Raw genomic sequence first — 18383 nt, forward strand, 5'->3', positions numbered from 1 at the left:
ATTATTTAGCTTTTATTATCTGTAGGCTCTTTGGTGATGTTTCTCCTTTGTTTTACTGCATTGGTTTTCAGTTTATCCTCTCTACTGTTTTTTTTTTTTTTAATTTCTGCTTCTTTTTAGATTATTTTTATTACTGCATGAGGTGAGTTTTGTTTAGGGTAAGAATAAGGCAGGATAGGAGGCCTCATATATCATAATTAGGATTTTCTATAATAGTGAGATTAGATCATAAGCTGACAGTGGAGAGCGGTTAACATCTTGCATAGAAAAGGTTTAGAATATTTGGAAGATCTGGGAAAATAGTGAGAGATTAACTTGTGTGTTAATGAGGATTCTGCTGAAGCAAACATGTAAATAATAATATTACTGCTATTTATGATCAAATCTGAATATATGCCTGTAATAGGCACTAAAATTAGAAAAACATGAAAGAGTAATAATAGAATTGCAATGGAAGTTAGGTTAGTTCACATTTCAATTTTAGTTTTAGTAAAATCCAACTGTATTTTCCCTAAGTTTGAACTCATCACCTTTCATTCAATCACATTCTACTAGGAATCCAAAACTTTGAGGTAACTGGTAGTAGTCTTTTCTAAATAGGAGGTTGTTGGGGTTTGTTCAGGCCAGATGAGCTCACTGAATCTTCAATATAAGCTGATTGAAGATTCTCCTATGATATCTGAAATTTGATAATTTCTCCTAAGTTTTCTGAAATGCCAGAAAAAGATGGAGTGGCTAGATGGAGTTAGGACTGTTTGAGTGAAAATAAAACAAGTGGAAAATTGGCAAGTCAGATGTATATTTTGTAGAACTAATGATTTTGGACACATATTTACAAGACTAGGATAATCATTCTACTCTTTCAACTGATTACTTTGTATTGTATTCTTTTTGTTTGCAAAAATTGTGACTGCATGAGTTATGTAAAGAGATGAGTTTAGTGTAAAGGCACAGCTAGTTAATTCAAATGCTTCTTTGTCCATAAGCATTGTTTCATTTCCATATTGAAATCTTTGTGATGAAAAATGAGATATCACAGCACATGGGAGTGCATTGTCTAAATTGTTTCCACAATTATAACCTGGTTCTCAGAATAAATTTCTAGACAAACCCTGACATTGGCAGTAGGAATGCAACATTTTATGTTAAAAACTGATGTAGGGGCCACTGTTGTGACATAGCAGGTTAAGCCACTGGCTGGGATCATGCTTAGATCCCATGTAGGCTCCGGCTGGATTTCTGGCTGCTCTACTTCCAATCCAGCTCTCTATTAAGGGGCCTGGGAAAGCAGTGGAAGATGGCCCAGGTGCTTGCCCCTTGGACCCTCATAGGAGACCCTAATGAAGCTATTGGCTCTTGCCTTCGGCTTGGTCCAGCCCTGGCCATTGTGGCCATTTGAGGAGTGAACAGATGGGAGCTCTCTCTCTCTTTCTCTCTCTCTCAATTTCTCCCTCTGTCTCTCTGTAACTCTGCCTTTCAAATAAATAAAAATTAAAAAAAAAACTGATGTAGCTAATTTTTATAGACAGAAAACCAAAAATAAACCAGGGTAACCCATCCTCATTCTGTAGAAAATTCTATAGTGTAGAATAGTGAAGGACACAGACTCCAGGTAGACCATCGGGGTCTGAATACTGCCCTTATGTTTACCAGCTGCAGAATCCTGGGCAGATTGCCTAATCTCTGTGTCCTTCAGAGTTTGTGTCTGTAAAATGGGAAAATAGTTTTATCTCATAGATTTGACATAAAGATGAAATGAGTTCATTACTGTAACATGCTGAAACAGAACCTGGTGCATAGAACATATTCGTAAGTTGTAGTTATTGTTCCCAGGGCAAAAAAAGATTCCCTGGATTCTACACATTGACAGTAATTTGAGTCTTAACATATTGAAGAATATTTCGAACAGGTACTCTGGATATCAATTTGCATATTCTTGATAATTATCTGAAAAAGGTATTAGGAATAAAAATGCCAACTATCATCTGTTTGAGTGTGACTTTTTTTATGCAATTTAAGGTTTTTTTTGGTATATTGTAGGTCCTCAGTCAAGATTAGTGATCAATTCTTTAAGTACAATTTTAAAGTTAATAAAATTAATTATATTTCAGCCTGTATGTTATAAAAGAACCTTCACAGTGTTTCAAAAATAAATGTCATTAGGAACTGGAAAAACATCATGACAAATTTTGTGTCTTTTATAAATGATGAAAATTAACATGATTTTGATAACTTTCAGCAGAGTAAACACATGGTAGTAGACAAAGAAATATTTTCTCAGGGAAAACTGTATTCCAAAGTAGGGGAAATAATTGGCATTGAAAATATACTAACCTTGGTAGGCAGTCCCACCATGCTATTTCATTTTACTTATCTTTGAAAATCTATAAAATAGGCATGCATTATGACAATTTTACTAATGTTAAAACTGAAGCTCTCAGAGTTTGATTTCAGCAACTCTTTTTTTTTAAAGATTTATTTATTTGAAAGTCAGAATTACACACAGAGAGAGGAGAGGCAGAGAGAGAGAGGTCTTCCATCTGATGGCTCACTTGCCAATTGGCTACAATGGCTAGAGCTGCACCGATCTGAAGCCAGGATCCAGGAGCTTCCTCCAGGTCTCCCACGTGGGCTTAGGGGCCCAAGGACTTGGGCCATCTTCTACTGCTTTCCCAGGTCACAGCAGAGAGCTGGATCAGAAGTAGAGCAGCTGGGTCTTGAACTAGCGCCCATATGGGATGCCAGCACCTCAGGCCAGGGCGCCTGCTGCACCACAGTGCTGGCCCCAACTTCAGCAACTCTTTAAAGCTGTTTAGGGTTAGATGTTAGTCATTTGTCTTCCTTGTTGAACTTGTCTGCCTCCCCAAAGTCACTGTACACCATTAAACAAGTTTAGTCTAAAAATTATGCCTGATCCATAAAATCAAGCTTCCCTAGTTTTCAGTATCTTCTTTTTTTTAAAAAAATATTTATTGATTTATTTGAAACACAGAGTTACAAACAGGAAGAGGCAGATAGAGAGAGATCTTCCATTCACTAGTTCACTCCCCAAATGGCTGTAACAGCTGGACTTGGGCCAATCTAAAGCCAGGAGCCAGGAGATTCTTTCGGGTCTCCCATGTGGGTGTAGGGGCCCAAGTGCTTGGGCCATCTTCTACTGCTTTCCCAGGCATATTAGCAGAGAGCTGGATCTGAAGTGGAGCAGCCAGGACTTGAACTGGTGCCCATATGGGATGCCAGTATTGCAGGTGGCAGCCTTACCAACTATGCCACAGCACTTGCCCCTAGTTTTTTGTATCTTTTAACTCAACTAATTTCATCTCTGCATATTTTTCCATTGCATTTCACTTTCAAAAGCACATCCCACTAACGTTCATAATGTGACAATACAATCCTTTTCCCATAAGTCTTTTTTACTTATGAATGGTGAAGGGCTGCTGCACCAGTCATAACAGTGGAGAGTGCTAACCCTGGGCTGGCTCTGGCTTTGTTGCTGTCAAGGTATTTTATTTTGGGGTAAGACATTTCATGGTGCTGTATGCCTCTGGGAAATTTCAAGTGCTCATTCACTCTACCTCCTTTGGCCCTCTATGATGTTATAAATCTATACTGCATTTTTCTAAAGGACCAAAAGTTTAAATATCAACCAGTTTCCTAGGGAACTGTTTCCCTGATTGGACTATTCCAGCTCCTTGAAAATTCTCCAGATTTTGAAAATGTCTCTAGGTCCATGTTTTGTAATAAGCAAACTCAGAATTATTTATTTTATTTTATTTTTAACTAATGCAGAAAATTGTAAGTATTTGTGTGGTACCATGTGATGTTTTGATATACATACATTGGCGTAATGTTGAAATCAGAATAAGTATATCTATATTCTCAATCATTTATCATTTTTATGGTGAAAACTTAAAAAATGCTTTCCTCTAGCTTTTTAAAAATAAAACCACAGTATATTATCATTATCTGTAGCTACCTTATTCTGAACAAATCACCAGAATTCATTCCTCCTTCACAAATATAGCTTAATACCAGTCAATCAATCTGTAGACACTCCACCTGCCTCCATTTTACTCCTTCCAGTCTCTGGTAACTATCATTCTACTCTCAACTTCTGTAAGGTTAACATCTTTACATTTCACTTATGAGGGAGATAATGCAGTACTCATCTTTCTGTGCCTGGCTTTTTTCATTTTACAAAATGGCTTATACTTCTATCCATGTTATTGCAAATGAGAAGATTTAATCATGTTTATGGCTGAAGGGTATTCCATTTATGTGTATGTGTGAAATTTTCTTTGTCAGTTAATGGACACTTAGATTATTTCTGTTTCTTAGGTATTTTGCATAGTGCTGCTATAAACATGAATGCAGATGACCAAAATTGTTCTTTTTCAGTTCTATAAATTCTCTTATTTTTTTGCTCTATATTTGGGATATTCTGATTTTTCTTTTAATTTTTTCCTTTTTTTCTATGAGATTTATTTATTTAATTGAAAAGTGATGTGTGTGTGTGAGAGAGAGAGAGTCTTTCATCCTCTGGTTCACTCCCCAAATGCTTGCAATATCCAGAGCTAGGCCAAGCCAAAGCCAAGAGCCAGGTACTCTATCTGGCTATGGTAGCAGGGACCCAGGGCCCAGGTACTTAGGCCATCATCTGCTGCCTCTGAAGTACACAAGCAAGAAGCTGATTTGGAAGTGTAAAGTAACTGGGTACACTAAGTGTTCTGATTTGAGAAGTGGATGCACCACAGCACCCATTTCCTTCCTGCCTGCCTACCTTCCTTTCTTCCATCTTTCCTTCCTTCCTTCCTTCCCTTCCCTTCTTTCACTTTTGTTGTTTATCTATTTATTTGTATTTATTTGAAAGGGAGAGAGGGAGTGAGGGGGGGGAGAGAGAGAAATATCATCAATTTGTTGGTTCACTCCCCAAATTCTCACAACAGTTGGGGATGGGCCAAGCTGAAGCCAGGAGCCAGTAACTGCACCCAGGTCTCCCATGAGGTGTCAGGGCACCAAGTACTTGAAGTCATACCTTGTGCCTCTTGGGGTGTGCATTAGCAGGAAGCTGGATAAGAAGCAGAGGTGGGATTGGAACCAGGCATTCTGATCTGGGAAGGAGACATACCATGTGAGACCTTAACCTGATGCACCACAATGCCCATCCCCTGACTTTTCTTCTTCATTTATTTTCACAGGATTATTTTACAAGTGCAAATAAAGAGTTGAAAAAAGATCCTCAACAAGATTACCACCTGGAATATGCTATGGAAAATAGTACACACACAATAATTGAATTTAGCAGAGAACTGCATACTTGTGACACAAATGATAAGAGTATAACGGTAAGAACTCCAGGAACAATGCTTGCAAGAATAAATGGTTTATTTATACTTTGAAACGCTTGACAGAATAGAAAGAAAAATGTTTTAAAATAATTTTAAAAACAAAGTCATAGTCTTTTGGAATATTTTTGAAAATCCAAAAAAGAAATTTAAGATGATAAATTTCAATAAAGGCATTATTGTGTGAATTTAACAATTTATAGAGCTGTTTAAAGTTTGAGTGATTTCAGCAGACTCATAGAATGACAGTCGCTTTAAATAGCACTCTGACCTCAGAATCAGCCCTTAAGGCATTCTGGTCTGACTGAAAAGCCCACGAGAGCATTTCAGGCATGGAAAACCAAAACACAGTGGCAAAAAAAGTCCTGCACAAAGAATCTCTGTGAATGAGACCCCAGTGTAAAGACGTGGCCATCAAAGAAGGATGTACTTTTCTCTGAAGGGAGGAGAGAACTTCCACATTGCTTATGGCCTTATCTAAATACTAATGGGGATTGTGGCCTCAAAAGGCTTCCATAGCCTAGGCAACTCATGACAAGAGCCTCGGGTGATCATTGACATCATACATAAGAGTGTTAATTGTTAAATTAACAACGGGAGTCACTGTGCACTTACTTCCAATGCAGGACCTATGTCCTCAATGAGTTGTATAATGAGAATTAACTGTGAAACTTGTTGTCAGTTTTTTTTTTGTATGTGTGTATGTGTGTGCAAATTGTTGAAATCTTTACTAAGTATAGAGTTGGTTTTCTGTGTATAAAGTTAATTGAAAATGAATCTTAGTGAAGAATAGGACTGGGAATGGGAAAGGGAGGAGGAGTTTGTGGTGAGAGTAGAGGTAAGAGGTTAGGTATGGTGGGAAGAATCACTATATTCCTAAAGTTGTTCCTACCAAATTTGTACTTCTTAAATAAAAGGTTTCTTTGGGAAAAAAAAGTTTGAGTGATTTGACTTATAAATGTATTTTAGCTTCTTTATAAAGTTTGAAAATGGATTATAGGTACAGATTAGAAGAAGTGTATTAAACAAGAGATAATTATGATACTATTAGAATATAGTTATATGATTTATATCTCAATCATTGTCGTGAATTTCTTCTTCTTCTTTTTTTTTTTTTTGACAGGCAGAGTGGACAGTGAGAGAGAGAGACAGAGAGAAAGGTCTTCCTTTACCGTTGGTTCACCCTCCAATGGCCGCCGCGGCCGGCACCGCGCTGATCCGATGGCAGGAGCCAGGTGCTTATCCTGGTCTCCCATGGGGTGCAGGTCCACTGCACTCCCTGGCCACAGCAGAGAGCTGGCCTGGAAGAGGGGCAACCAGGACAGAATCCGGCGCCCCGACCGGGACTAGAACCCGGTGTGCCGGTGCCGCAAGGCGGATGATTAGCCTAGTGAGCTGCGGCGCTGGCCGTGAATTTCTAAAATCAAGATGAATAGTAGGCTAATTATAATTGTCTATTGGCATAGTATGCCAGATTTCTTACTTTATGACTTCATTAAAAATTAATACCATTATGCATATGCAAGTTAAATATTTAAATAATATATAATTCATGTGGTTCTTCATACATTTCCATACATTGTTTGGATGAATTTCGTTTGGTGTAGACCAATAAAGTGATCTTTTTTACATGGTAAATCAAAGCTTTAAAAATGGGAATGTAAAAGAATCAGAAGTAGTTTTAATTAACATTCAACATAAAGAGTAAAAACGGGAGAAAAAACATGCAAAGACATGGATCACTTTATATAATATATGGTGCAATTATACTTTAATTGGAAAAATAATTATAGTCATTTGAATTATTAAGAGAGAATATAAGAAAGTTAGGAAAGGGAACATTTAAAATATGTAGCTTTCACTTTGTTATTTATTTTCAAAGTTCTTCTTACAAAGATCTGGCAAACAGCTTTTTCTTTGAGAGGACTGAGCACTTTCCTTATATCCCAGCAAAACCTCCCCACCCCACAACCCTCTGTGTGATTTCTCTTGGTTGCTCAATGGAAACTAATTTCACTAAGCAGTACTTTCCCTAGTTGGGGTACCCCAACCCCTTGGAAATTCCCAGGATGTATGAAATGACTCTTGTATCACAGACAAACCAGATTCAGAAATTCCTTCTTCATTTGTACTTTCTGTAAGTACATACATTTGATTGGGCTAGCATCTAGGAAAACAATTTATGATAAATAAAAAGGCTGAAGATAATATTAATTTTCATTCTATTTATTTGTTTCCCTTAAAATATTTCATAGTAATAATGTGGGTTGCGATTTTTCAAAATCCCTGCTGCTTAGCAAGGATATTTGCTTGGTAATTACTAGTTGGTAGTTTAGAGTTTTGGCATAATTGTTTACTCTTTCATACTCGTAATTAGTCAATTGTCTTTCCCTCTGTTTTGGAACATGTATCTTGTGTGCTAAAAAAACCAATTCCTTCCAAAAAGTCAGTCATCTACTCAGATCTTTAGTGTCTTAATAAAATTTGCCTAATGAATGTTGAGAACTCCAAATATCCTTACCCTCTTTTCTTCGTTTCTGTATCCTGCTTTGATAGAGTTCTTTAATCTCACCTCGGGAGATAAGGAAAGCGCTGTCATGAGACATAATGGTGTTTATGTCTGATCTCCAGGATAGTACAGTGAGAGTGATCTGGGCCTACCATCATGAAGATGTGGAAGGAGCTGGACCCAAGTACCATGACTCCAATCGGGGTACTAAGAGTCTTCGGTTATTGAATCCTGAGAAAACCAGTGTGTTGTCTACAGCCTCACCATACTTTGACCTGGTAAATCAAGACGTAAGTTTTTTTAGGTTGTTTGATTGTCATATGGGTTTATTGAAGATGTATAAGAGAGGCTTTGCTTACATTATTGGATTGAATACAATGTGACCTTGTGTCTTCTTCCCCTTTTTATTAAGACAGGTCCCCATCCCAAACAAAGGTACAACATATTGGTGTCAAATGTTTAAGATTCCTGTGTTCCAGGAAAAACATCACATAATAAAGGTATGTGACTCACTCACAGACTAAACTTAGTTTGTCTGGATAAAGGAAGATATTGATAACCTCGAAATAAAAACAGCTTGGGGCCAGTTCCGCAGCGCAGTAGGTTAATCCTCCCCCTGCGGCACTGGCATCCCATATGGGTGCCAGTTCTAGTCCTGGCTGCCCCTCTTACAATACAGCTCTCTGCTATGGCCTGGGAAAACAGTGGAAGATGACCCAAGGCCTTGGGCCCCGGCACTCACATGGGAGACCAGGAAGAGGCACCTGGCTCCTGGCTCTGGATTGGTGAGGTCATCTGGGGAGTGAACCAACAGAATGAAGACCTTTCTCTCTGTCTCTCCCTCTCACTGTAACTCTACCTATCAAATAAATAAATAAAATCTAAAAAAATAAAAATAAAAACAGCAAAAAAATTCAAATGATTTTCAATTACTTAAAAGTTATTTCAAGAACAAAGATCTGACTTGGTTGCCCCACAAAATATTCTAGGAGTTTGAAAGTTTGGATTGTAGCTAATATTTTGGTTATCTAATTTTAAATGTCAAATGTAGGAGTTTGGGGATATATTTGAACACCTCTACTTGTTTATTTAGGTAACACTTCTAAAATTAGAAGTATAATTTTAAAATTATACATAAATTTGTTTATTTATTGATAAATTATACCCAGCAATGTTACATTCTCCATCAGTATTATCTGAGAGTATTTGATTCATTGAAAGGAATGGATACTGTCATCAAAGTCATTATACCTTTTTCTGAAAACAGAAAGAAAAGAAAGTTAGTGAACTTTTATGAAATAATAAAAAAAAAAAAAACAGATTTGCTTCTGGCATACAATTTCTTTGCACCCAACTGGGATTGGCCTTCTAAAACTTTTTCATCTAGTTACTGAATGAACAACCAATTTTTCAAAGTTACAGGAGCTGCCTTGGCCCTGTACTAGTAATTGTTGGCAGTTTCACAGAGAATGAAGATAGGATCTAAGTTAGATTGTGGGAGAGGTGGCCAAGACATAAGAAAGAATGACTTGGAATAGGAATACTGTAAACATTCAAAAGGCCAGACATTGCAGCCGTCCCGTCAGCCCCCAGACTAGGTAATGAAGCAGTGTGGATGTTAGAGGAGAGCAAATTCCTCGACTCTGGAATCTAGAGGGGAACATGTGGGTTTGAATCACAGGTCCAGTCTTTAATTAACTCTGTGTTCTCAGGTAAGTCACTCTGGGTGACTACGCCTTGGTTTCCTCATCTGCATGGCTTTAGAAAGTCATCACATTTTCCCTACCAACCTCAAAACATTTCAGCAGAGATGGGAACACTGAGCGCATTCTATAAATTGACTTAAACTTGTTAATTTCTAAAATATTTGTCCAGTTGCACAGATCTGCCTTTGTTTACACAATGATTCACAACTACATAGAGAGGCAATAGTGGTGAAATTTGGGAATATTTGAGTTAATAGGTAGTCCTAAATATTTGTAGGATACTTTTGCAAACAGAAGACCTACCAACAATCTGACTGTAGATGAATTATTTGCCTCTGTGTAATAAGTTATTTTCTATTTTGTGCATGTGAAAGGGGACTGACTATAAATTCGAATCCTTAGTTAAGAATTCCTACCTGGCTTTCCTAGCACTAACATCACAATAATACTCGATAAGTGGGCTTAGAATTAAAAACTGCTGGGACTACCCTGCTGTCTTCTATGAAACATGTCTATCAAGAGGGATCTTAGTGAAATGAAAGTCTTTGGACAATTTTTTAACATGCTTGGAGGTCTACCGAACAACAAAAGTTCTTTACCTTGAGCAAGGGGGAATTCCAGGGAAGGACAGCAAGTCATAGAGGACTGCTCTTACCAACTTTGTAATTTCAGAGTACAGAGGTCTGTATTTAAAACTGTTCATGGCCGTTGCCGCGGCTCACTTGGCAAATCCTCCGCCTGCGGCGCCCGCACACCGGGTTCTAGTCCCAGTCGGGGCGCCGGATTCTGTCCCTATTGCCCCTCTTCCAGGCCAGCTCTCTGCTGTGGCCCAGGAGTGCAATGGAGGATGGCCCAAGTGCTTGGGCCCTGCACCCCATGGGAGACCAGGATAGCACCTGGCTCCTGCCATAGGATCAGCACAGTGCGCCAGCCGCAGTGCGCCAGCGGCGGCGGCCATTGGAGGGTGAACCAACGGCAAAAGGAAGACCTTTCTTTCTGTCTCTCTCTCTCACTGTCCACTCTGCCTGGTAAAAAAAAAAAAAAAAAAAAAAAAACGTGGAACAGTCAGGACTCAAACTGATGCCCATATAGGATGCTGGTGCCGCAGGCAGTGGCTTAGTGGCTTTACCCTCTATACCACAGTACTGGCCCTCGTGCAAGTTATTTACCTCTCTGTGCCTTGGTTTCTTCATCTGAAATTGGTATAATAATAGCCATTACCTAACACTATTGTTATGACTGTTAAGTGAATCAAATGCATTTAGTATTTTTAAAGTATTTAGAACAATGTCTGGCACTTAGTGTCCCCTAAATAAATTAATTAAAATTATGTATATTACTAGTAATACACAGTTGGTAATCTGCTTGTCATCTTGTTCATTTTCTGGGTTGCTAGACAATCTCCAAACAGCCAACCCCATTTACAGAGTCAATTTCCAAATAAATCCTAGATTGCCAGTTGTTTCATTTAGGAGGAACATTTTGGAAATTTTCTGCTTTGGAGAAATGTGAAATTGAGGTAAACAAAGCATTATCATCATTGTTTTTGTCATCAATGGAGGCAGGAAGGAAAATGCTGTGCTTTATTTACCACTGACCAGGGAGTCTTCCTTTTCATGACATCGGACATTGCTGTTCTCTGCCATGAGTGGCACTCGTAAATCTCAACAATTTAATTTGGAAAATGTCTTCTAGCATCAAGACATGTGAGAAAATGGACATTGAATAGCCATGGAATGTTCTTAAAGCTGTAGAAGTAGAAAGAGCTGTGAAATATTCACTCAACAACTGGTTTTTCTATGCTAGACCCATTATATAAACTTTATTTATTTTATTTTTTTTTATTTATTTGACAGATAGAGTTAAATAGAGAGAGAGAGAGAGAGACAGAGAGAAAGGTCTTCCTTCCATGTTTCACCCCCCGAATGGCTGAGCCGAAGCCAGGAGCCAGGTGCTTCCACTGAACTTAGATTGCCCAGAGTTGTAAACAACATTCCAGATCCTTTTAGATTATGTCTACTTCACAACAAGATTGGAGATTATCTAGTTATGTGGGAGTCCTTAAAAGTCACTTGAGATTACAAGGTAGTTGAATCTACTTTAAAAGCGTGTCTTTGTGGAACTGATTTATTGCTCTGTCACTAGTCAGCTTTCTGACCTTAGAGAAAGTATTTAACCTTGTCTGGACCTCAAATTCTTTGTAAGATAAAGGGATTAGATCAGATAATCTCAACTGGCTCTTTCTTTTTGAAACTATGACTTGATAGAAAAAAAAAAAAAAGTAAAGTCTGTGCTGGGGTTTGGATGCTCTGTGGTCCAAGTTTCTGATGTGCTTGCTTCTTACAGTCTCATTTCATGCCAGGGTAAAAATGCCTCCTTTAAGTAGAAAATGGGCTTTCTTAGCATGTATTTTGTGTCATCTTAGTCTTTTCTAGAGCCTGCTAATACATGTCAGAACACCTAGGTGAATCCAGAATGTCTAGACATGTATGATTACTTGGTATGTTGACATGAATACCTGATTTTTTTTTTAACAAGGTTCATAGTCTTTCTGATTTTCTGGACTCACTGTTAACACCACTCAATGTTTAATCTTTAAATGCCCATGCACTTAACTGAGCATTTCACTAATATATTATTTAATGTTTATTAAGTTTCTCTAATAATGCTATTTATATACATAAAATTGTAATGAACATTCAAGTATGCACATCAAATCAAACTATGAAACCACAAATATTTATAGCATTTTTTATTATCTAGTAGTGGCTTTGGTGTAAAGCCATAGGATCAGACCACCTGGTTCAAATCTTGGCTTCATGAGCTACCAGTGTGTGTTCAAGGGCAAGCAACTCAACTTCCTTGAATCTTAGGAAGACACTTGTAAAACAGGCTATAATTGTACTTGCTTTTACTGTTTAGTTGTCTTTACCAAATGTAGTAATTTCTTATAGAGTGCTTAGGCTTTTCATATATTAGATAGTTCAGTAAGTACTACGTGTATTCCCAGTTTACTTTGTTTTTAAGATACCTTTGAAATCATGGAGTTAATGTTATTCTAAAGCAAGGATAAAAAGGAAGAGGGCCAGAGTGAGCAGTGCTCTACTGAGTTAGGTTGGTAGGGCACAAAATGATCTGTTTTAACTCTGCTTTTCATAATCTCAGTGCCCTTGGACAAACTAAAGTCTCAGAGTTTAAATCTTCACTTGCAGAGGAGGAAAAATAATTTTCAGTGACGATTAAATGAACACAAGTGAGGACACCTGTTGCATAATAGGCTGGTAATTGCTTGTTTTCTTCTCTTGACGGGGATTATAAAGATGGATGACTAAAACTTCATCTGGTACCGTCTCATACTTAGCATCTAGGCTGCACTGAAACTTTCATAGACAGTAAGTCTATTTTATTTTAAAGAAAAGATTCCTTGGGAATTAGATTTCATAGCTTACTTCCATTACTCTAAACAAAATGAAATTTAAGCTTATTTCCTTCTGTTCTTGTCTAAGGAAGGATGAGAACCAACTGGTGACTATGTTCTGCAAAATGTTCTTTCACATTCTTAGGTCATTCATTTAGCCTTCTATTCTATGACCTTAAATGATACCAATTTCAACATACGTAAAAGATACTTTCCTTAATTTTTCTTCTATTACCGAACTCTATTCCAGTACAGTGTAGTTTTTGAAGTACTGTGTTTGGGTGACAAAATTGAGAAGCACTAGTGCAATTAATGCTAATTATTGGCTATAAAATTGTTAAATAATTTGATCAGTGACCTCTTATTGAACAACTAGTATGAATTCTAGGTGTTAATGACACAACAGGATTAAGATGTACAGTAGCATTAAGATATGAATGACTTTTACTTATATACAGGGAAGTCTGTAGCTAAGATGCTTACCTGTTTTTTGCTATGGTAAATACATTATCTCACTAGATTTTTACAATCTGTCATGAGTTTAGTTATCTCCACTTTCCAGATGAACATACTGCGGCAGAGTAAGCTTAAGTAACTTGTTCAACATTACACTGAATTGTGTGAAGCAGGATCAACACTTTACATAGATCTCCTTAGCTAAAAGAGTGGATCTTTCTTTATGCAGTTTTACTAGCTGCAGCCCTATGATTTTTTTCAGTGTGTGAGGGAACTTCAACACATTCATGGAAAGAGGAATTAAAAGACAAGCTTATTTTGGTGCAAAACAATTTTGTAATAAATGAATAATTTCATAATATACATTTTTAAATTTTTAAATATCCCTTGTATTAATGTGCACAACTTGATGATTTTGGACACATGTAAACACTTGTAATACCATCATCACAATCAAGAAATAGACAGTCTTTCCCTCACAACCCTTTGTTTTATTGTTACTGTACTAATTCTTAGTGTGAGATCTACCCTTTTAACAAATTTTGAAGTGCACAATGTCATAGTGTTCAAGGCTACTTTTGAATCCTGTGATGTTGGTGCATAGACTCAAGGCTATGTGAACAGAATTCCCCTTGCCCCCGAACCTTCCAAAAGTTTCTATTCAAAGATCCTGGGAACTGATTTTTACCTAGTTGGACAGCATATGAATTCACTGAGGCCTGGTGTTTTTACCCTTAAGAATAGAAACATTAGCAACGGATGACACTTATAACTTGTGACTTAAGAAGTCACTCAAGCAAGATTAGAGTCAAGGTGATTAGATTAAAGATTATGCATATGGCTATAAAAGTCTCATAATGTTAAATCTCAGAGATGATGTTAGAGAGAAAAGAATTTGAAAAAATTTTCTGGAAAGAAGATAATGAGCCTGTTAATCTTATTGGACACGATTGGACATGTCTTATAACATAAGGATTATTGGAAACAAGCCAATGGCCTGCTGTATAAGCTGAGTTAAAGTCCTCTAGAGAAGTGAAAATAATGGTAACATACTCTTTTATTCACCTTCATGAAAACAGGCCATAAAAAACAACTTCTGATAGGAAACACTACACTTTTTATTGGACCGTTAAATTTATAACAAAATACTCATATTAAAGTACCCTAAAGCAAGAAGACATTTGTTCTTGGGGAGAAAACTAGAAATGTTTACATCTCAGAATGGCCTAAGAATCAGATAGAGTATCTAGATTCTAATCCTGCCATAACCATTTGTCAGTTGAAATCATTGGGGCTGGCGCTGTGGCACAGAGGGTAAAGCCACCACCTGCAGATTTTGGCATTCCATATGGGTGCTGATTTGAGTCCCGGCTGCTCCATTTTCAATCCAGCTCTCTGCTATGGCCTGGGAAAGCTGTGGAAGATGGCCCAAGTCCTTGGGCCCCTGCACCTGTGTGGAAGACCTGGAAGAAACTCCTGGCTGCTGGCTTTGGATCGGCTCAGCGCTGCCCATTGTGGCCATCTGGGGAGTGAAACAGCAGTTGGAAGACCTCTCTCTCTCTCTCTCCCTCTCTCTCTCTATCTTATCTATCTTTCTGCTTCTGCCTCTCTATAAGTCTTCATTTCAAATAAATAAATAAATCTTTCAAAAAAAAGAAAATTGAAGTCATTATACTTCAGAGACTGAGAGATCACATTTATGCTAATAATACAATTAAATCACTATAAATTTGTATAACTGAGAGATTGTTCTAAATTATCTTTAAACCTTAAAATTCTGTGACTTACTTTGTATTGGGTTTGACAAAGCTGGAAATTCATAAAGTACATTTAAAATATATATTATAGCATTTATGAATTTATAAAATAAACTGTAATCAACAGTTTATTTTAATTTTAAAAATTAAATTAAATCAAAAATAAAATTAAATTAGTTTTAATTTTAAAAATTATAAAAGGAATGAAGATAATTTTGTGTGTTCTCATATGTTATATCAATTCTAATTTAATATCTATTTTCAATTTAGAAATTGTATGCTTCTCAAAATAGGATAACATCCATCACTCCATGAACTTTTAATAATCTTCAAGGATGAGCTGTTAATAATTAGCAAAACAGTTATATACCAGGATGCTTACAAGAATTAATGAAAAATGGAATTAAAAGATACATTTATTTTGGTGCAAAAACATCTTGAGATCCATGGATAGTTTTTACATAATACACTTTTTCTATGAACCTCTTTAAGACCCCTCATATTCATGAGTTCAAAGGATTTTTTTGCATCCTAATAAGCTTACATTTTTAAAATTTTTTTAACTTTTATTTAGCAAATACAAATTTCCAAAGTACAGCTTATGGATTACAATGGTTTTTTTCCCCCCATAACTTCCCTCTTGCCCACAACCCTCCCAACTCCTTCTGCCTCTCCCATTCATTCACATCAAGATTTATTTTCAATTATCTTTATATATAGAAGATCAATTTAGTATATATTAAGTAAAGATTTCAACAGTTTGCACCCACACAGAACATAGAGAGTAAAATACTGTTTCAGTACTAGTTATAGCATTAATTCACATTGGACAACACATTAAGGACAGAGATCCTACATGAGGAGTAAGTGCATAGTGACTCCCGTTGTTGACTTAACAAATTGACACTCTTGTTTATGGTGTCAGTAATCGTAGGCTCTTGTCATGAGTTGCCAAGGCTATGGAAGCCTTTTGAGTTCACCGACTTCAATTTTATTTAGAAGGGTCATAGTCAAAGTGGAGGTTCACTCCTTGCTTCAGAGAAAGGTACCTCCTTCTTCCCAAATAATCTTACATTTTAATACTATTTTCCACAAACCTTTTGAAGTACCCTCATATGTAATAGAAGCTTACTTTGCATAAATGAGATGCTTTATACTCAAATTTATACAATATGTAAGTCAGAGAATAATTTTTCACAACTTTAGTCAACTTATATAAGGCTGCACATTACAGTCTCTAAAGTACCAGCACTGTCTTGGTGCGTTTAATCTGGATGTATTTCTGTGTCAAAATTCAGATAATATATAAAGTTCAATAATATATTTTTCAAAGATGGATTTTATTTATTTGAAATGCAGAGGGATGGGGGCAGGGGAAGAGCTATCTTTTTTTTCTTTAAAGATTTATTCATTTATTCAAAAGTCAGAGTTACACAGACAGGAGAGGCAGAGAGAGAGAGTCTTCCATCTGCTGGCTCACTCCCCATTTGGCTGCAATGGCTGGAGCTGCACCGATCTGAAGCCAGGAGCCAGGAGCTTCTTTCGGGTCTCCCACATGGGCGCAGGGGCCCAAGGACTGGATCCATCCTCTACTGCTTTCCCAGGCCATAGCAGAGAGCTGGATTGAAAGTGGAGCAGCCGAGACTTGAACTGGCGCCCATATGGGATGGCGGCACTGCAGGCGGCGGAATTACCCACTACGTCACAGCTCCGGTCCTAAGAGCTATCTTCCATTCACTAGTTCACTCTCCAGATGGCCGCAATGATTGACACTGGGCTAGGCTGAAGCCAGGAGATTGGAACCCCATCCAGGTTCTTATGTGGGTGGCAAGGGATCAAGAACTTGGGCCATCTTTCATCGCCTTCCCATGTGCATTAATAGGGAGTTGGATTAGTAATGGAGCAGCTGGGACTCAAATTGGCCCATCTCAGGTTGTGGTTTACGCTGCTGTGCTATGTAATGATGGCCCCTAATAATATGTCTATTTTGTGATGAAAATTACAGTAGTGTATCAAAAATGTATGGTTGAGTCTCACTTCATTGAGTCATTGTTGTACTTTTCTTGATTCATCTTCTAGGGTACACATTATAATCATCTGACCCAGATCGTTAGGGATGAAGTCCTAGCTTTTGTGAGGTGATGTTGGTTGTTGTTATATGAAAAAGTTCCACAAGTGACCCTTCTAAAATCCCGTTTTCTAAGAATCACTGTTTTGTACTTACTAAAATTTCCCAGGAGACTGCATTTGTTAACTGATTTTATGGTACCTACTATTAAGAAGCACTAGTATGTATTTTTATAGTGAAAGGCGGTTTTATTCAAACATTGTATTCAAACATTGTATTCAGAGATTGAACATCTACTATCAAAATTCACTGTGTTATTTGTCTACACATGAGAAAGAATTAAGCAGTTTATGGTCTGACATAGTTTATTCCTTGAGATGTTACATATTTGTGGGAGTAGAGAGGCAAAAATGCCAGCTGTTTCCTGGAACCACAGCTGCATTTCATTATAAAGTTTGAACTAATTCAAATATAAGAGAGAGATTTTCTTCTATGATGGGAAAGATTTATGTTCTAGTGAAACATATACATAGAAGTTAACTCTATACATTAATGATCATAACGGAATGGGCTTAAATTGGAAATTGTATCCTGCAGGCCACCCCACTGACTTCAAGTTGCATTCTGTTAGCTACCAGTAAAAGGAGAGCTTTTCATCAATGAAATATCACTGCATTGTTCTATGTGAAGTTTATTTTTTATTTAAAATTTTTAAAATGAATTCATTTTTTTGAAAGGCAGAAAGAAACACAGAAATCTTTCATCTGCTAGTTAACTCCCTAAATGCCCACAATAACTAAGGCTGGGCTTGGCTGAAGCTTGGATCCTGGAATTCAATCAGGATCTCCAATGTGGCTGGCTGGGACCCACATACTCACATAGTGCTTCCTCCCACGGTGTGCATTGACAAGAATCTGGGTCAGAAGTGAAGCAGGGACTTGAACTCAGACACTGAAATATGGAATGTGTCCTGAGTGATGTCTTAAATGCCTTGCCAAATGCTCACCCCTGGAATTAAAAATATTAAGACAAGATTATGTAAATGAGTGTGTAAATGTTATCAATAGCCTCTTAGGGTTTATCTTGGCCTATGACAATCCTGCAAATACAGGATAAGTACTTTG

The 18383-nt window shown here is 37.3% G+C and overlaps 1 protein-coding gene across 1 annotated transcript in view; it reads left to right on the forward strand.

The window, feature by feature from the left end:
• MOXD1 (monooxygenase DBH like 1) overlaps positions 1–18383 on the forward strand; it is a 104106-nt gene that overhangs the window by 22756 nt on the left and 62967 nt on the right. The window contains exons 2-4 of the mRNA XM_051854327.2: positions 5199–5345; positions 7977–8144; positions 8271–8354. Coding sequence (XP_051710287.1) covers positions 5199–5345; positions 7977–8144; positions 8271–8354 — 399 coding nt within the window. The remainder of the gene's footprint in view (positions 1–5198; positions 5346–7976; positions 8145–8270; positions 8355–18383) is intronic.

The sequence above is a fragment of the Oryctolagus cuniculus genome, chromosome 5 (assembly GCF_964237555.1).
Source record: "Oryctolagus cuniculus chromosome 5, mOryCun1.1, whole genome shotgun sequence".
NCBI lineage: Eukaryota > Metazoa > Chordata > Mammalia > Lagomorpha > Leporidae > Oryctolagus > Oryctolagus cuniculus.